The 20,335-nt window shown below is 39.2% G+C and overlaps 1 protein-coding gene across 3 annotated transcripts; it reads left to right on the forward strand.

Annotated features, from left to right (window-relative positions):
- The first annotated feature begins 676 nt into the window (after nt 1–676).
- On the forward strand, nt 677–20,160 carry slc12a8 (solute carrier family 12 member 8). 3 transcript variants are annotated; one of them, XM_084909030.1, is made up of 14 exons: nt 677–756; nt 1,102–1,242; nt 1,356–1,502; nt 3,354–3,545; nt 3,644–3,875; nt 9,328–9,441; nt 9,636–9,723; nt 11,623–11,710; nt 12,694–12,840; nt 14,591–15,251; nt 15,348–15,445; nt 15,546–15,663; nt 17,511–17,571; nt 17,845–20,160. In XM_084909030.1, exons 2-14 carry the CDS (start codon nt 1,108–1,110, stop codon nt 18,014–18,016), a joined length of 2,253 nt encoding a protein of 750 aa, XP_084765156.1. In that variant the 5' UTR covers nt 677–756; nt 1,102–1,107; the 3' UTR covers nt 18,017–20,160. The 3 variants fall into 3 exon arrangements, with proteins under 3 accessions (XP_084765156.1, XP_084765158.1, XP_084765157.1); XM_084909032.1 differs by having other exon boundaries at nt 17,848–20,160; XM_084909031.1 differs by lacking the exon at nt 677–756 and having other exon boundaries at nt 766–1,242.
- The last annotated feature ends 175 nt before the right edge of the window (nt 20,161–20,335 follow it).

Genomic DNA, 20,335 nt, shown 5'->3' on the forward strand with positions numbered 1-20,335 from the left:
ATTTATCTGGAAACAGAAGCCTCTGAGGTAAAAGCAGTGATGCTAACAACTATTTACTGTTTGTCGCATCGCAGAGGAGCACACCCTGCTGCATCCGGGTGTCCTCAAGCTGCACCTGTTGCTGTTTAACCAGGATAAACAGTGCTATTCTTTCCAAGACGACCGCTACAAATGCCTGTGCTACCGTACTGTTTACTATGCCAGGAAAAACCGTATGCTCCAATCATAGATTACATATCTTCACAATTATGAGTGTTTTGAATGCGGCATGCCAGAATTACCCAGTAACATGCTGTGATATTTCAAATTCTCAATAGTTTCTGAACGGAAATGTATTAGACTAGTAAGTAAGAAGGAAATCCAGTTTTATCGGATGTTTTAATTGGGATATTATACATGTTTTATCCTCTTATTCCTTTTTCTAGTTTTAAGTCTAGACTTTACGATATTTGCCGAGGAAAAATCATATACATGATAGTACATCATTATGTAAAATATGTTTGGGGGGTATTTTCTGTTTTGGGGTGGGTTTTTTGTCTTCTCAGGGGATTACTTCTTATAAAATACACGTTTAAGACAGAAATGTTCTAAAATATAAATTAGAATATTTGACAAATCTGTCACAAACGTGTTTAAATTTAAAGATATATTGTTATTTAAAACAAACTGTATTGACTTTTTTTTCCCCAGATGTGAAATCCTCGACTTTAAACCTCTAAAACTTTTTTTTTTATTCAGGAGTGCCGGGAATTAACTGTAAGTTGGAAAATTTGTAAATTTCAAAACTCATGGATAACATTATAATGATATTTTAGCTTTAAAAATGCGGATGGGTTAACCATTATTGAAACTGATTTTTGGTTCTTAACAATATTGTTATTTTAGGGCACAGACCTTACATTGGGTGGTGATGTAATACATTTGTTAAGCACTGTACCTCTAGCATCCAGTAACTCACTAAGACCATTATTTTGGTACACTATATGTCTTTTAGAGTGAATCTAGTAGTATGTGATCAAAAAAGTTTTTCAATATTAAAATGCAGATTTTATTTTGTTGTTTTACATCCAGCCTGTAAATATAAACACTGTAACTCTCCAGGCTGTAATGGAAACCCTGCCAGCCGGTTGGACGGTGTACACCTGTGAGCAGGAAAGAGCTGAGACAGGCCTGTTGAAGGGAGAATCTGATGATACTAAAGCAAACACACATGTTCAAGATCTGTTCCATGAAGACGCAAAGGCAAGATGTTCAGTGTGTCAGCTCAAATGAAACAATTTGTAGGATCATTGCAGGCTGTTGTTAAAGTGACTTCAGATAAGCCAGTGCTGCTACAGTTGTATTTCTGTGTTTAGGGTTTTCAGCAGTCTAATCAGCCATGGTGGAGGATCAAAGTATTTGTGTGGGAGCCGGTGCTTTTTGGCACCTGGGATGGAGTCTTCACCACCTGCATGATCAACATCTTTGGTGTGGTTCTGTTCCTGCGTACTGGCTACCTGGTGGTTAGTAAACAGACTATCTTTCACTTTGTGTATTGTAGGTAATAGAACAGCTAATCCACTTTAAACTCTCCCCACGCTAATAAAATGCTAAAAGGCTGATTTCTGTTAAATGCAACTGCCATAATGGGGCTTTAAATATGAGTCTAATAACCGTGCATGGTGGATACACTACAGTGAAAAAGGATTTTTCACTTCCTGATTTCTTATTTTTGCGTATTTGTCATGTTTAAATATTTCAGCTCAGACAAAATACCTGGGTGAAAATAAATGCAGTTCTTAAGGTTTTTTTTTTTCCTCATGGCCCTTTGTGATAAAGTAATTTCCCCTAAACCTAATAACTGGTTGTGCCATCCTTGGTAGCAAGAACTGCAATCAAGCATTTGTGATAACTGGCAATAAGTCTTTGGCATCACTACGGAGGAATTGTTGTCTCAGCCTTCTTTGCAGAATTTTAATTCAGCTGCCCTGAATGTTTTCAAGCATGACCGGACATGCTAAAGCATGAATCACACTACCACCACTATCTTTGGCTGTTGGTATGAGGTTGTTTTTATGAAATGCTGTGTTAGTTTGACATCAGATGTAACAGGACTCAAACTTTCCAAAGAGTTCTGCTTTTGCCTTATCAGTCCGCAGAATATTTTTCCATCAAGATTTTTTCTGGCAAGCACAAGACGAGCCTTTGTGGTTTTATTGCTCGGCTGTGGTTTTCTCCTTGGAACTCTTCATGGATGCCATTTTTTGCCCACTTTTTTCTTATTGACCTTAACAGAGGCTAGTGAGGCAGTTCTTTAAATGTTGTTCTGGGTTCTTTTGTGACCTCCTGGATGAGTCATCGATGCTCTCTTAGACTAATTGTGGTCAGCTGGCCCCTCCTGACACAGAATACCACTGATCCAAATATCCAAATGATCTGTCTTTGTGGATAATTGCTTTGACCGTGGTTCCACTGGAGTCCCAAATTCACTCCATAAGACTTACAGATGTCAGTGACTTGGTTTCTCATCTGTTCTTGAGTTTCTTTAGATTATGCCAAAGATTATGCCATAATGCTCCAGTAACCACTGTCTAAAATTTATCTGATTATGTGAAACATTTAAGTGTGACAAATATGCAAAACACAGACATCTAGGAAGAGGGTAAATACTTTTCACAGCACTGTAGTAGCAGACTAAAGAGTCAAAAAGAAATCACTAATCACCAAATTTTATTTGTATATTTTCATTTTTATACTTTATAATGGCTTAGCTTCATGTTTGGCTTTCTGCTTTCAGCTCATCCACATTTTTTAGCACTGTTTTTAGCTTCACATATAGTTAAGTATGTGTCATCATGACGATTGATCCAGAACACTGTAATAGCCATGTGTCATCACAGGACACAGCTACAAAGAGACCCAGTGATTGTAATTGCTACATCCGTTTGGCCTTAGCTTGACAGCTAAAATATAGTTTGCTGTGTGGAAAACAGGGTTTCTCTTTCAGAGAGAGACGCATCTTATCAGAAATGTCTGAGCAAATAAAAAAAAAAAAAAAGTGCTGGTCCATCACACCTGTATAGCATCTGCATGTCTCTTTTTTTTCTATTAGATAGAAAATACAAGGAGGAGAAAAGAGGAGTGATTAAAAAAATGCGAGAGAATGGAGAAAAAGGTGAAGACAGGATTATTTAAATGAACTGAATACAAAGCACTAAACAGAGCAGGATGTCATGTGCAGAAGATGTGTATAATACAGGTGGTATATTGGCCCAAAATATATCCAGTTCACAACTGCAGATGCATATTGTGGTGTAGTTTGTGCAGTGATCACTCAGTACTTTGGATCTTTGCTGTTTCCTAACATTATCCAGGGGAACACAGGAGTGCTGCTTGGGATGGTTCTCGTCTCCATGGTTGTGTTGGTTGCTTTAGTGACAGTTATGTCAGGAATCGGAGTGTCTGAACACTGTGGTGTTGGGAGTGGAGGAATCTACTCCATGATCTCTACCATCCTAGGGGGAAGGGTCGGGGGCACTGTTGGCCTCCTTTATGTGTTTGGGCAGGTGAGTAAATTTGAACACCGCTAAAATTGTTTGTTTGTAGGGTTAGGGACCCTTCCTTCTATCTCGTGTCACTATTAATGCTCTCCACCACTCTGCAGTGCGTCGCTGGGGCGATGTACATCACGGGGTTCTCCGAGTCAGTGGCAGAACTGCTGGGTCTTCAGACTCAGTGGGCGGTGCGCTGCATGTCAGCAGCAGTGCTGCTAGGTCTGCTTGGAATCAACTTGGCTGGTGTCAAGTGGATTGTCAGACTTCAGCTGCTCCTCCTGGCTGTTCTGGCCATCTCTACCCTGGACTTTGTCATTGGCACATTCACACACCTTGATCCAGGTAACAACCGTCACTATGATCACGATGAAAACGAGAAACAAAAAAAATCAACAATCGGTTACTGTATCAAAGACGAGAGAGACAGTCACAGTTATAGTTACATTTTTTCATGCATTAGGAAGATTTGTGTGAAAATTAGGAGGCTAGGATGGCTGCTGGTCAGAAGTAGTTGTAGTGTAGTCTTTAATTTGACTCTTAATTTCTGTAAGAATCCAACATGGCTTTTAAGTATTGTTTGCTGTTAATAAACACCTACTGTATAATATTTGATACATACAATTTTTTGTGAGTTTTTGAGACTCTTACATCATCAGTGTCATTTTTCCCCCACCCTGAAAAACACCTAAATAAATTGCATAATACATTTTTAAGCAATTTGAAAACATGCCAGATGCAGGAAATATAATGCAGACTAAAAGTCTTGTGTGGAAATTAAAATTTAATTAATTATTTTTAAAGAAATTTGTTAAATAGCTCAATAAATTCAGAATCTTCTGGCAATTATGTGATGATTCAGGCTTTAAAGGTTTAAAAAGCATTAGTACACAAAAAATCTAGAGCTGAAGCTGTCTTTGACTCTTTGAGTGTTTGAGTATCAGATCTCTAGTAGAATATAAAGAGAAGCCTGGCTCATGTTGCAGGGAACACTAGTGTTTTGTATAAGGCTTTCCAGTTATAAATACCAATACTTTATTATGCTGTATTTGTTTTTGTTATATGTCATTGTCCTTAACTCACTATTAAATTTTCGGGGGGGGGGGGGGCTTCCAAAGAGGCAGTGTGATGGAAGGAGTGTGGGAACCTGTTGTGACCTGTTTTAGTCAGTAGGTGTAGCTGCAGTATCACTTATTTTACTTATTTTACAGACATTCCTCTGTCCATTAACATGTTTATTTCTTTCACACTTTAGCGATTAGTTAATGTGTATTGTTATGTTGTATTTTGAGATTTTAAGTTTGAAAATTATTTTATTTTATTTTTTTGATTTTATTATTATTGTGAGTAATTTTTTGGAGGGGGTATTTTTTTTGTTGACCTCCAGGAAGTCCTTCCCTACATTTCCTGTTCTCACTGATTATCAACTTCCTGCCGAGTAGGAAGAAAAAAGTGTTCCAGGAGTCAAATCAGTCTGTGAACAACACATTTCACACAAGACCCAAGAGTTCTCACACACATGATAAAACATTCATACATTTTTTTTTTTTTAAACAGAGAGATTACCTTACCTGTCTTGTTAGTTTTTGTTGGATTTAGCTCGACTACTTCAGGTGAAATTAAAACCAGACTGCCTACTGCTCTACACCTCCCAACTCCCAGTCTTGTTTAAAGCACACTTGGTACAGACCAGTTTTCAGCCCTTGAGATCTGTACAACCAGCCATAATGACCACTCCAGATTTTTCCAATTAAGAGCAGCTCTGTGTGTGTTTTGGTGACCTAATGGTTGGCAGAGGACCAGCAGGTCTCCATGCTAGCTGAAACGGCCCAGATTAGCATGAACTCACTGAACACTGAGACACATCCTGGAGGAAAGGAGCCACCGCCAAAAGCATGTGGTCATAGTTTGATAACATGTCCCCAATTTTCACACGCCATTGTATAGCTCTATCACAGCTTAGGCATGTCTGGTTAACCACATATTCCATCAAAATTTCACTTTCTATGGACATGATTGCTAATATGTTTGGCAGATATTGCCATTGTAAACACTGCAATCAGTATTTTCCACCTCTGTCATGATCAGAAAGGCAAAGTTTAGAGTTCACAGATTGTCAATCAGCAGAAAATGATCAGAGTTGGTTTTAATTCTAATGTTTTGCCCGTGTAATGTTTCACTAACTTTTATCCCTAGCAACAAAAATCACAGATATCGGGTGCTGGCTTTGACCATCCCATGTTAATTGTTAGTAATCATTAAGATGAATTTAGGAGTGTTTCTATCTATTTAAGTATCTATGAATATGAACTCTTGACTTACAAACCTGGTTTTCCCATTCACTAAAATGTCAAAGAAGTGGATTGCAGCAAGTCCTTTTTGCAGCACTGTAAGAGTTGGAGTTAAAATTAAAGTGTTGCATAACTGCAGCATGTAACACAGTCCTGAATAGTTCACAAGTCCGTAAGCACAGTAAATTATTCTGACAGTAATGCCGCCCATGTATTGTCTCTGCAACCAAACAGTTTAACCACAAACCCTTCTGATTGTGGTGCATCGTTGAATTACGCTCTGACACGCCTCACCCTGTCCTTATACTTAAAGTCTATTCCCCACAGAAAAGGAAGCCATAATGTGCTCCTTGGGTCTGGGGTTTAGGGTGTTAACCAGACTCACCCACATTTTTGGAAAATGACAAAGAGAGAGAGCCGGAACTGAGATCTGAAGCCTGCTGCTACTCCAGAGACCGCCACATCATCTCTCCCTGTGATCCTTACTATAATATATAGTTCTCGATCATCCCAGCAGGACCTGCTCCACCTCTGTAAACTCACAGCCTGGCCTATGCAACATGCACGGCAATTTATGTAAGTTAGTGTGGGAGTGTAAGAGGTCATTCAGACTGAGGGAGAGGCCTCAGATGTTCATGTAATCTAACTACACATTCAGAGGCATGGTTAACTCAGAAATGAGCCCCACTCTGCCTGTAAACTTGCTCAATACAGAATAAGTAAACTGGAATGAAGACATTCTTGCCTTAGCTCGAGCTGGAAACATAGTAAATAGGCTTATAAAGCTCTACATCTCTACAAAATGCTATGGATCAAATTGAAGACATGTCAGTACAAGTCTTCTAGCTGTGTATTAAAAAGGATCATCAGCCTAGTGGGAGTTACCTTCTGATTCAGTATTATATAGGAAGCACTTAGATTGGATTCTTTGATGAATAAATATTAGGGGTAATAATGGTTGCTTACATGCTGCAAACTTCATAAAGAAGGCCCCACATAAAGCAAGCAATCAAGTTTGTCAGTTAATTATGGTAATTAGATGACTTTACTTATTTGGAAACTGGGAAAGCTCCGGGGTATAATATTATATATTGTGCACATCTATGGTCAAAGTTTCCTTCATACACATTTTAATATTAGTTTTACAATACTATGCAAAAGTCTTGAGTCACCTCTTATGGATAAATAGGTGGATGGTCTTGAGAAATAGTTTTCCAGGTTTTCTAAAGGACTTTTAGAGTTGTTCTTCAGACAATTCATTGCTTTTTCACTCATATTTACTCCAGTCCTTGTACCTGACCATTTTCAGAAGAATGATTTAACATGGACCTTGTAGGAAATGGTTTCAGTGGAAGGGCAGCTGTCAAGAAGTCATTTTTTAAGGAAAAGAAATGGGGAAGAAAGGCTAAAGTATGCAAAATTGCACAAGAACTGGATTTATGTGTGAAACCTGAATCCAAATTTGAAATCTTTGGTTGAAATCATTATCGGCATGTATGGAGGAGGTCAGGAGAGATGAACAACAGTGAGTGTCTACAGCCATCTGTAAAACGCAGAGGAGGCTCTGTCATAGTTTGGGTCTTTATTTCAGGTAGTGGTGTTGAGGATCTTGTAGATACATAATTAACGAATGCAGAAAAGTACCATCAGATTTTTAATCCACCTTGTGTAAAGCTTCTGCTTGGCAACTTCATTTTTCAACTTGACAATGATCTCAAACACACTGCCAATGCAATGAAAGTAATACACAATGGCTTAAACGGGGTTTCTGGATCTTGTGTGAAGTCTTATGATGCTGTAGTTTTTAAAATGAGGTGTAGTTTGCAACAGGGCCCAACACAAATCTTTGCCAGCCTATCATTGTTATTATTCCTAGAGAAAATGAGGGGACAATTTGCAGTGAATGTAGTACATATAAGGATTTTATATTGAAGTGTAATGAATATGTGAATGCTCCAAAATAAGTACTTGGAGGGCTTAGCCGTGAGAGCTGGCAGAGTTGAGCCCACTTGGATGTTGGACTATGATGTTGTAATATGGGTGGGGTGCTCTTGATGCAGTTTGACACTGGCTGCCCTGGATTTGTTAGATCATGATTGTTTGGATAGAGGGCGATCCTAGTGGGTCACAAAGTGAACAGGAGTTTGAGCTTTTTTGACCTCATTAAGCGCATATGCTAGAGATCATACAAAGCTGGAACAGAGAGTGTATCCAGGCCTTTTCTTTTGGCCTTTTGTAAAACAAAAGGAAAAAAATGAGCATTCTTTCCTCTCTCTCTCTCTCTCTCTCTCTCTCTCTCTCTCTCTCTCGCTATGTGTCTCTCCCTTTCTCGCTCTTTCCTCCCGCTCTCTGTCTCCCTCTCTTGCTCACTTTCATTCTTTCTCCCAAACTTGGAAGCTGCTGAGCTTCTGAAAAGGGTGGTAACTTCCTTTTGGATAAACATGTCATTAATCTGAGAGAACACATTCTTTCCCATCACAAGATAACCAAGGGGGAAATGTCCGGTTTTGTAACATAGGCGGGTCCTTCAGACTGCGTGGTTTGAATGGCCCCCTTCACACATTCAGCAAACTGACCTGACCTAGAGCCATCCCGGCATGTCTGTAGATTTGAAAGGTGTCACCGGTTGTTGTTGCCATTTATTTTGACTGAAATAGACTTTGCAGCATTTATTTACTTGGTGTTATATTGCTGACTATGATGCAGATGTTGTTGAGTTATGGAGGGCTCTAATGACTATGCAGATGTAATGCTGTACTGTTCAAACACCTGGTATATAGTGCTGTATGTTTTTCCTTTCTGTATGCTGTGATTTCTTATACAGTTGATCTAATTTTCTGCACAAAGCGTAGCTTAAAAAGTCAGGAAAAGGCCAAATATGGTGACTGCTTATTAATCTAAGAACACATTATTAATCAATTTGTGAGAGTGATGTGTTTTAAAATCATAAGGTAACTGCTGGCCCTATGTAGCAGCTAAAAACATTTTAAGATTGGACTAGACTGCAACATTTGTTGGGTTGTATTAATAGGAAGTGAGAAATAGAAACTCATTATTATAATTGTTCCTTAAACATGTTAAAGAAGCAAATGTTTCTTCTTCTTTATTTTTAAACCAGTTTATTCCCTTATGCACTAGAGAAATAACCATCATTATTCCAGGTGGAACTGCTATGTGTCCCTTCATGAACTGATTTCAAACAGATGAATGTTACATAAGATAGAAAGTTAAGTATTCTTGTTATGAGTCATTTACAGCCTGGGATTGTGTGTTTGTTGCCTAAAATATTGATACATAAGTAAAAGCCTAACAGAGAGCTGACTTTTCATGTCTAAAGAAAGACCTGAAACTAATTTTCATACCTCTAGCTAATGGAGTTTGCATAGTTTCTTCCTCCTTCATCATCATTTAATGTTCACAACTGTTTACTCAGTGAAGAAATGCTGGTAATTCTCACATGCCTTTCTGTATTGATGTGCTTTATGTGAGTTTGTCTCCACTTTCAGAGCATGGTTTCATTGGTTATTCAGCTGGGCTGCTCAGCAGCAACACTATGCCAGATTATACCACTGGGGAAAACTTCTTTACAGTATTTGGGGTTTTCTTCCCTGCTGCTACAGGTGAGTAGATCCTCAACAACTTCTTTTAGATTTCTGTATTTCACACAAAAAGAACATCCCAGAATAGGAAAAGCATGCAAACATTCAAATCCTGCTTATCATTCTTTGCTTCATATGCAATATAAAAATGAAGTTTGCATTGACAAGCACCTTGTGTACATTTTGCGGTTTGCCCATCTTTGTGTGTGTTGTAGGGGTTATGGCAGGCTTCAACATGAGCTCAGACCTTCAGCGACCTGAGCACAACATCCCCGTGGGAACACTAGCAGCTGTCTTCACCTCGTACGACAACACCCCAAATCCACTAAAACATACACATATCTATACAGTGCTGTCAAACAGTATTTACCCTCTGCACGAGTTCTTGTTTTTTTCATATCTATCAAATTCACATTTAAATGTTTCAGATCATCAAACAAAGTTTAACATTAGGCAAAAATAACCCGAGTAAATACATGCAGTTCAATCCTACCTGCCCTGTGTGAAAAAGTAATTTCCCCCTAAACCTAATAGTTGGTTGTGTCATCCTTAGTTGCAATAACTGCAATCAAGCATTTGTGATAACTGGCAGTGAGTCTTTGATATCACTGTGGAAGAATTTTGTCCCGCTTTTTTTTGCAGAACTGCTGTGATTCAACAACATTGGAGGATTTTTGGTACAGATGGATTGTATAAGGTCATGTCAAAGCATTTCAATTGGATATAAGTCAGAACTTTGGGTAGACCTTTCCACAACTTTCATTTTTGTCTTGTGAGACCGTGTTTGGCTTATGGTCCTGGGAAAGGCGACTCAAACCCAAAATGTTATACTTTTGTTTTCATCAGTCCACAGAAAATTTTCTCCAAAGTCTTGGGGATCATGATTTTTGGCAAATGTGAGACAAGCCTTTGTGTTCTATTTGGCCAGCAGTGGTTTTCTTATTGTTGAATCATAAACACTGACCATAACTAGGCAAGTGAGGCCTGAAGTTTTTTTGATGTTGTTCTGGGTTGTCTTATGACCACCCCCGGGCCTCGGACCGGTACCGGTCCGTGAGTCGTGAGGTACTGGGCCGCGAGAGTTGAGGCTCCGGTGTGAAATGTATGGTTTTCGGGGTTTTTATCAGTTTTCAGCGTTATTTTGTTATCGTTTTTATCGTTAACTCGGTTTTCCTGGGTCTTTTTACGTGTGTTATGAATAAATCTTCTTTTTTTCGGTACCGGTATTAGTTTTATTTTGTTGTATTTATCCGCGACACCTTAAAGGAAAATATTGTCGGGCATAAACCGGTCCGTGGCGCAAAAAAGGTTGGGGACCGCTGGTTTAGGAGATCTCAGAGTAATTGTAGTAGGTCCGCCTCTTCTGGGAAGATGCACCACTGTTCTCAGTTTTCTACAGTTGTGGATAACGGCTCTCTCTGTGGTTCACCGGAGAACCACAGACAGTCTTAGAAAATGACTTTGAAACTCTTTCTGGATGAACAGATGTCGCTGACTTTGTTTCTCATTTGTTCTTGAGTTTCTTTAGCTCGTGGCATGATGTTCTGCTTTTTGAGATCTTTTAATCTAATTCATTTTGCCTATTGAATTTGATCTCAACTTTCCAAAAAATGTGGTTAATCACAGGTAATTCTTGATTTAAGAGGGGGGGGGGGGGCAATTATTTTTTGCACACACAGCCAGGTAGGTTTGGCTCGCTTTTTCCTCTTAATAAATAAAATCATCATTTAAAAACTGCAATTTGTATTTACTTTGATTATCTTTTTCTAATATTAAAACTTGTTTGATGATCTGAAACACTGAGATTTGATAAATGTGAAAAAGCAACAACTCAGGAAGGGGTGAGAAATACTCTTTAATGGCACTGTATAGTTACATACAAAAACACAATAGAAAAATTTATACACAACAGTACGCAATACTTAAACTAGATTAACTATGACTACAGTGATTGTACATTAAGAAATAGAAAGTACAGGAAAAACCTTTGTTAGATTCGGTGGATTGATCTTTCAGAAAGGTTTAATCCTATAAGTTTAGATTTTACTCTTGTGGTTTTCTCGGTACACTGAGTGGGTTTTTCTTTTTCATTCACTGGAAAACAAAAGTAACCTGCTCTAAAAACACATCGCTATCAGACATTCACTTGTTGTGACTCAGTAGTTGTTAGTAATTCTGCGCTGTACTTTTGGTGACCCACAGGTGGTTCCTGTATCTGGTCTTTGTCTTTCTCCTGGGGGCCATCTGCACCAGAGAAGCTCTACGCTGTGACTTCTTGATAGCTGAAAAGGTAAACTCCTCTCTGTGTTTCCATTCGGCTTTGTGAGGGGGGGCCTTCCAACAAAAGGGGAGAGGTAAGGGGACTTCCCATGGTGTCTCACTATGTTAGTGGTGTGGTTAGTTTGTGTTCTGACTATATAATACTGCATAGCAACATTATATTCATATTATATTCAAATGTGGAAATAATTATCAATTTTAGACTTATAAGTGGGGATTTTTGGGAGTGGGGGTGGCAGCAATAATTTTCAAAAGTTGGGGGAGGATTTCCACTGTGTCGTCTAGTCTATCAACCATAAGTGTTTCAGAACTGGGAGGACCACTATAGTGCTAAAAGATTTAGTCTCATTTTTGCTTAATGTAGAAAATGTGCAGCTTAATATTTCAGGTTTTTCAGTATAGGAATATGTTGGGCATGCAGATCCCCCCATTTAGCACCTCTTTTTCCACAGAGCCATGCCGCTGTCATATGTGCAGTTGGTGGTTTGGCATTGTCTGACCAAAAAAAAGCAAAGTCTTCTCTTGCCTTCCCTGTTGCAATAACATGTGTTTCGCCAAAGCCTCCACTATACAGCTTTAATAGGCCTTTGATGCCTTGTGCACTTCTAACAAATCGGTCATATACAGTGTTTTGTTTTGAGGACAGGGAATGAGAAATCAATGCATAAATGTCTTCAGAAAGTGTTGCCCAGCTCCAAACAAATAAACTGATCATTTGTCTCTTGGTGTAGCAAACATTCAGCATAGCATTACTGCAAAATAGTAAAAATCTCAAATTCATTATAAAATGATCGCACATGAGTTAGACGTTTTAATAAAATACGACCATTAGATGTTGCTTTGACCAAGTCCTTGACTTGCCCATCAGTGGTGATTTCTCATTGTTTTTATAAGGGGCTGGCTGTAGCGGAACTGGATTGGGCGTAGCTGTTGTGAGCTCTCATCCCCACCCCATCCTTTTTCACCCTCTGTTTGTTTTCCTTCTTCCTCCAGGTCTCCTTGGTGGGTTTCCTCTTTCTGCTGGGCCTCTACATCTCCTCCCTGGCTTCCTGCATGGGCGGCCTGTATGGAGCACCCAGGATCCTTCAGTGCATCGCCCAGGAGAGGGTCATTCCCTGTCTGGCCTTTCTGGGAAGAGGGGTGGGTGGATAGAGCCACGAAGGGATGAATGTGTGAACTGAAAACTATTAGCTAGAGTGTTTTTGATGTCAATTGATATTACTGAGGTGTATTCATCAGCTACTAAATTCACTTACATGCAGAATAACATCCAATACTATGACATCTAAAACTGATGCCTGCCTTACTTAAAGATTCACAAAAGACTCATTATTAAAGGATGATTTATGAATCTAAGGATTGGTTTTCAGTGTCAGTGTGCATATCGTGAGGGAGGATAAACTTGAGAGTAGCTTGAAGTCACCATAACTAGTCAAAGATCAATTTCAGGGTGCTAGTTGATTAAAACAGATACCTGCAGACTGAATTAAAATGAGGGCATCATCATTCTGTATATCTTCACACCACATGTAGACACAAAATGACTGTGAATAAGTTTGACACAGTGAAATTCCCCTAGAACTGAACTATAACATATTGCATTTTGACTGCAGTACTCTGTAACTGCATGCTTACTGTATTATTCTGTGGCTCAAATACAAGTTGTATAGAGTTTGGGATTGAAGTTGGTTTCTCTGATTGCCCAAAGTAACACACGCATACATTGTAAATGGTTAAGTGTGCTAAGTCTGGCTCTAAAGGGGGCTGTGGTGTATGGATTCAGAAGGACACGGTCACAGGTCTGCCTAATTATAGAGCAAGCACTCCACAGAAGTGAGTGGACTGACTTTATTGCATCAAAGAGTTACGACGCATTGCTGCAAAACACATGCACACATAGTCACGTTAACAACCTGACCTCTTCCACCCCAGTTTTCCTCAGACTTCTCTGGATGGCAGCAGTATCTGACCTCTCTCAGCAGGCTGGAATGAGGCCCTAGACATCTTGGCCCAAATCAAAGCCCCAGAACAAACGCAGGAAGGGAGACGGGCAGGGCCCTGCTCCGCTGTATGCTCTGGAGGCCCTCCAGCACACAGCAGTGCTCCTTAAACAGTGAGATAGGACCTGGGAAATAAAAGCAAACTAGTTAACAAACCACATGTTAAAGCCATTTTTCCATTTTGAGAAAAGCGATTATTGTTGGGGGCATTGTTTTATTCCATTCATTTAACTGTGAATGCTGAACACTATTTAAGTTGTAAACACAAACATATTCTTTATTTATGCTGTGTGTGTTTGATTTAATTAAATGTAATGTAGGCATACTCATGGAAAAATAGCACCAGAACCTTTCTAAAAGTCGAAATAGCTTTCTCATGGGCGTCACAGCTATCTCATGTCAGACTGGCCAGAAGAAGTCCAGATGAAGTCATAGGAAGATTTTGTGTAATGGATTTTTTTTTTTTTAATTTACTCAATACGACCCACATTTTTCAAGCTATAAAGCTTACTTTTGTCAGCAACATGAATAAGTAATCATCTGATTGTTACATTTTTGGTAAATCAAACACTGAACATGAACTTTTGAAAACTCAGTGGACAACAGCAGGAAAAGATCACTCATCGGGGTTTTATTTAACTCAGATTCAGCTTTATGTTCATTTTCATTGTGTCTCTGTTCCTCTGGATTGGTGTTTTCCCCCCTTTGCTCAAAACTAACATCGATTTTACTTGGCAAAGGGTTAGCTGTGGCAAATGTACAAAATCCCAGGAAGAATAAGACATTTTTCTTTGTCACACAAAATGTGTTGAGTTAGAGGCACACAATACGTGCATTTGGTACATTGTAACAGGAATCGCTAATATCGTGTGACCTTTTCTCCCTGACAGAAAGGCCCAAACAAGACCCCGGTGGCGGCTATCTTTCTGACGAGCCTGGTGACGATGGCCTTCATTTTCATCGGCCAAGTTAACGTACTGGCGCCCATCGTCACCATCAACTTCATGCTCACCTACAGCTTTGTCGACTACTCCTACTTCAGCGTGGCCATGACCTCCCACCTTCAGAATAAAGATAAGAGGGACACCGCCATAGTGGGCAAAAGAAACCAGCGCAGGTCCACCAGGCACAGCAGCACGTCACTGATTCAAGCCAATCTTCCAAACTATGGCAGTGATGGCGGGAGTCCGCAGAGTAAAGGCACTCTGCTGGAGTTCAGTAGGGACATGGACCAGATATTTCCACCTGTTTCAAATGTGGACTCTGGAGCTGAGAAGACCTCCTGCATGCAAGACATGAACAACACATCCAAGAACAGAAAGGCTACTGCTAAGCAGAAGCTAATGGACAGCTTTGGTTTGGACTCGAACTCCAGTGTTTCCTCAGAAGAGAAAGAAGAGAGGACAAGTTCTGCTTCACTAGCAGAGGAAGACCAGGGGCCAGGTGGAGGAGGAGAGCTCAAGGCTGGAGAGGAGCCTCAAATCACGGGCTATACAAATGTTGGTCACGTTGAGCAGGATTTGCCTGCTGAGACTCACAATTACAGCACAGGTGATCAGATTTACCTATCAAACATTAGAATAGATTAAGGTATATATTGTATCATAGAAGCTACCTACCTGTTTGACCCTTTCTTAAATCTTTCAGGCACTGGAGGTAAAGCAGAACACCAAAGCTTTGAAATCCAACCCAAGCACAATTCCTTCTATGCAAAGTTTTGTAACCGCTGGATCGCTCTCATTGGGGTATGACAGACATTATTTGCTGTACAATATTTTGATTTTGTTCTCATGACTTTCTTGATATTTTTGGAATAATGTGAACATATCCTTTGTTTTCTTTCAGGCATTGAGCTCCATATTGATTATGTTTGTTATTCAATGGGTTTATGCCTTAACAAACATAATATTTGCCTTGCTGCTCTTCTTCTACATCGGGAAAACAAGTCCTGGACTACCAAGAGGTGATTTCCACATGTTTATTTTCTTTTTAGAACAACTAAGTGGATTCAGGATAAATTCATCTCCACTTAATCTTTGTACTTGATCTTGAAACTTCAGAGATTAAAGTGCTTTTTTGAGCGCTTCATAGACTAAAATTATAAATTATTGTATTATTAAAAAATGAACATGAATACAAGCATAATGAGTCGTATGAGGAAAACAAAGCACAAAAAGAACAAAAGACACCAAAGTGGGAAAAAAGGATTTAATCTTGATACCTAATGGCAGTTAGGGTGACAATGCTAGCGTGTAGACATTTGTGTGTTCCTCCAGGGACATACTTCCCTAGACTATCACTGACCCACCATCCAACCCCTCAGGCTAAATGATGCTACAGGCAAACATAATGTTCTCCACAACTTCTCCAGAGTCTTTCACGTCTGTCACATGTGTTCAGGCAGAATTTGCTCGATTGGTGGTTCTGTCAATTCTGGTATTCTATGGCAATTGCTAATTGGTCTCCAGAGTGCCAGACACTGAACACAGGGTACACTAGATGATGTCGACCACTTAGGCCACCCTCGTAAAGTCTCTTTCTGATTGTTTGGTCAGAGACATTCACAATAATGGCCTGCTGGAAGTCATTTTGTAGGGCTCTGGCAGTGCTCATCTTGGTCCTCCTTGCACAAAAAAATACATACCAGTCCTACTGATTGGTTAAGGATCTTCTACAGCCCTGTTCAGCTCTCCTATAGTAACTGCCTGTCTTCTGAAATCTCCTTCATGCTCTTGAGACTGTGCTGGGAAACATAGTGAGCCCTTTGCGATCCTGGAGGAGCTGGACTGGGCAATCTCTCCAGGTATCACCTCATGCTGTCAGTGGTGACAAATTCAAAAACGTGGAAAAAAAAAACCCTCTAGTGCTCCTCCTTTTAATTTCATTAACACCAAAGCAGCTGAAACTGGTTAACAACGCCCTCTGCTACTTAACTGACCTGATCAATATCCCAGACGTTTAGCAGACTTGATGCTATACTCAGATTAAAAAGTATTCCTTTAATTTTTTTTTTTGAGCAGTGTACATACTGGAAGAATAGTAAGAATAGGCTGATTTAAAGGGAACCAAATAACTTTTCCTGTATCTTGAGTTGTTTAATAAGGCCTTTGAAATATTTTTTAAAAATATTTTAAAGCTGTAGTCTTATTTAAAGACTTATGTCACTCTTTAAAGGAAGTGAAGCACTGAAATAATTTCCATTTATCATTTATCTAAAGCAAAAGCAATCTATAAGTAATGTGTTACAAAACTGAACTTGCTGATCCTGTATTTATTTAATTATTTTTGGGGGGATTGTGTGTCATTCGATCGTTGACTTTTATTTCATTATGTGCAACCAAATCCTTCCTAAACTGCAATCTCACATTTACTGATTTAGATTTGGTTACCATACCATATGTCGTTACGTGACCCAGTAGCATAGTCGGCTGGGAGGTTCACTTGCAGCCTCTTTGCCTGGCAGCTGTTGTGGCTTAGGATTTCTTGAATAGCTGGATGTGACACCCTGCATCTGTGCAATAAACTCACCACATCAGTACGTGCCTCAGCCGTCTGACTCACGACATTTTTGAACACAAGCGTCAAACAAGTGTCAGGTCAAGTTAAGTGTCAGACATTTGTTCCACAAATGGAGATGTTTCCAATGCCACAGCGCAGTTACTAACTCCTGTGTAGTGGCAGAGCTTCAGATACTCACAGCAGAAAAAGGTGTAAAATTTTAGCAACATTGAATGCAAAATTATTACAGCAGAAAATTATGTATTTTTTCCTGGTAGAAACGTAACGGTCTGGATTTTGATTAATTTGCAGGAATTGCAGCTCAGTTCAGCTTTTTCACGTGGTTCAAATCAACACTGAGTAGCATTTGCAGGTATTTATGATTTTATTTATGCACTGAAAAATCTTGCATCATTGATGTCTATTAAATAATGAAGAAGGCAATTTGAGTTTTATATGTGAGTTTAATTTGCTAAAAGTTATTTCTATGGCTGAATCATAATCCGACAGTGCTTTTATTATAAAATTGCAATGAAATCCCAAACCTCATAAGTTTTAAACTGTAAATGGTGTTGATTTCAGTTTTTGATTATTTTCTACATCGTTACGCCTGAAATTAATTTTTCTGTGTACTCTTCTCTTTCAGTAGAAAAGGATCACCCCGGGATGAGATCGTAGTGACGCCCTCTTTGTCTGGGACTCTGGGGCTGAAAACCAAGCAGCTGACGGAGGAAAATGCTGACTTTGCCTCTCGTCACCGCTATCATCAATCGTCGTTCATCAGGGCCAACAATATGGTCCAACCACCATTTCACTGACCGAATTAAACACTGCCTCAGTTATGCATCGCAGCTGACAGCCTGAATACCACATTTTCTGCCTCAAACGGTGTCTCATGTTGCACTACGGGCAGAATACTGCTCACATGTTAAGAATCTCAGTGGCTCGAATTGTTTTCCTGTGGTGGTTCAAGGAAATCAAAGCTTTGCACAAAGGTTATGTGGAAGAATAAGATACATCAGAGAAAGGCGATAGCTAAAATGTGCAAGTTTTCATGCAAACAGACAAATGCAGAGATTTATTATTTCCTCTTAATATAAACTTCAACTTTAACTCTTTAATTTTCAACTGTTTTTTGTTTTTTTTTGCCATTCCATTACTCTAAAATGTCCTTTTAAGATGCAAAACTTTTAAAACATAGTGTATAGTTTATAGATGACAAATACTTTATCTTATATATGGGACTTTTTTTTTGTCACAGCTGTTGAAATAATAATAACAATAATGAAAAACTAATCTCTGCCCCACTAACCTGTCCAGTTAGTGGTCCAGAGGTTGGTGAGGATGATTGATAATCCACAATCACTTTATTCAGTCTGTTGCTGTCACGAACTCTGATGCTGCTAACCCAGCAGAGCACAGCAAAGTACTTTACACTCACTACAGCTCATTGATAGAATATCTCTATCATTTTGCTGCATACACAGAACAAGGAGCTGTGTGGGCTGTAAAACTGCAAAAGTCTTCTATAAATGCCGGTCTATTTCCAATCAAACCTAAAGCTAATTTCAGCCGCTCCCTTCTCATAAGGGATTGCCACAGCCACAAATGGGATTTGCATCTCCATATCTTTTTGCACATAATAATCAAAAATCATAAGCAATAACTTTGTTTTAATGTATTCTATCTGGACAAAAGTACTGGACCACTTACACATTATATCTACAGGATCTTGCTCGGCCTTAGTAACCCATGCCGCGAAGCTCTCGGTGCACAGCTTTTGTGCTGATGTTAATGCCAGAGGAAGTTCGGAGCTCTGCAGTCACTGAGTCTGTAAGGCGTCGGTGACTTTCATGCCCTTCACACCTCAGAACGCAGTAACCCTGCTCTTACCTTGCATGGTCTACCACTATGTGCCTGAATTGTTTTAGCTCCTAAATGCTTTTGCTTTGCAATAATAATATTGAGACATTTTAAAAAGTACTTGTTGTGATAGTGATATCTATTACGCTACCATACTCAAATTCAGAGAGCTCTTTACAATCAGTTTTTTTGAAAAAAAATGTTTTTAAAGGTAGACTGCATGGATAGGTGCTTGGTGTTATACACCTGTGACAATGGGACTAAAAATACTTGAATTCCAAGTCTGTATAATGTGTTCATAGCATATCTGAAAGTATCAAATAATGAGTTTTTTTTCCCCATGTGTGTAAAGCACTTTAACAGCTCTCCTGGTTAAAAAAAGAAAGAAACAAAAACCTTTGAAGACACTATATGGTGTGAATTAAATGCATGCTAAATGTTTTTGGGGTGTTTTTTTTTTCAGTTACAAGTATGATCTGCAAGTATCACAAAGTTCAAGAGTCAGTGTTTGAGCAAAGCTGTGAAAACCACTTCCTCTTATCCTGTTTCTGTGAAAGCAACGGCCCGCTAGCAGGCACACAAGTCTGTAAACCTACTGATTACTTATTTTCTTATCACTGGGCTGAGCTGTAGAAGGGTTGGTGTGCTTTGTGCCTTTGCAGTGACTAAGAACCTGTGCGGTTGGAAAAGTTATTGACTTTCAGTTGAGGCACAATGGCTTGAAATGTGAGCAGTGGGAATTAAATACACGATGGAGACAGGACTAAACTCTACTCACTTTTGGACCTACAGGATGTTTGGGCTTTGTGTCATGCAGGAATGAGATTAGAGCAAAATGTCTGCAGAAGATAAAAAATAATAATAATAACAATGTGGTTTGGTGAAAGTGCATTAAATTACAATCTTTCATTTGTTTGCTTGCTTTGTTTGCACCAACCACCAAAGTCACTGAAGCAAAAGTTCCAACAATGTGTGTTGCACAGCGCTGGTTTGAGAGGCTGATTATGTTTACAATCAGTTATGTGTCAAGACAAATTTATGCATGTTTCTCTCTTTTTTTTTGTTGCGTAATAGCCTAAAAATGAACAAATGAACTGCAGAATAGTACATATTAATTACAGTTTCCCTTGGAATAAAATGTGCTAGAAATAATGTTTGTCACCTAAAGAGTTATCTGTTATTCTACCCATAAAACGAACTCCAATTCCCCCAGATGTTCCTCTAATCCCAACCAGAGCACACGGACGTCTGCCTGGTAGTTCAGTCTGGCTCTA

The sequence above is a fragment of the Perissodus microlepis genome, chromosome 16, assembly GCF_051167445.1.
Source record: "Perissodus microlepis isolate ML-2025 ecotype Zambia chromosome 16, ASM5116744v1, whole genome shotgun sequence".
In the NCBI taxonomy this organism is placed as follows: Eukaryota; Metazoa; Chordata; class Actinopteri; order Cichliformes; family Cichlidae; genus Perissodus; species Perissodus microlepis.

Coding starts and splice junctions, on each gene's coding strand:
- slc12a8 (XM_084909030.1), top strand. CDS start 1,108: ATGGAAACCCTGCCAGCCGGTTGGACGGTGTACACCTGTGAGCAGGAA. Junction 1,503..3,353: donor TGCGTACTGGCTACCTGGTG/GTTAGTAAACAG, acceptor AACATTATCCAG/GGGAACACAGGAGTGCTGCT. Junction 3,876..9,327: donor ATTCACACACCTTGATCCAG/GTAACAACCGTC, acceptor CTCCACTTTCAG/AGCATGGTTTCATTGGTTAT.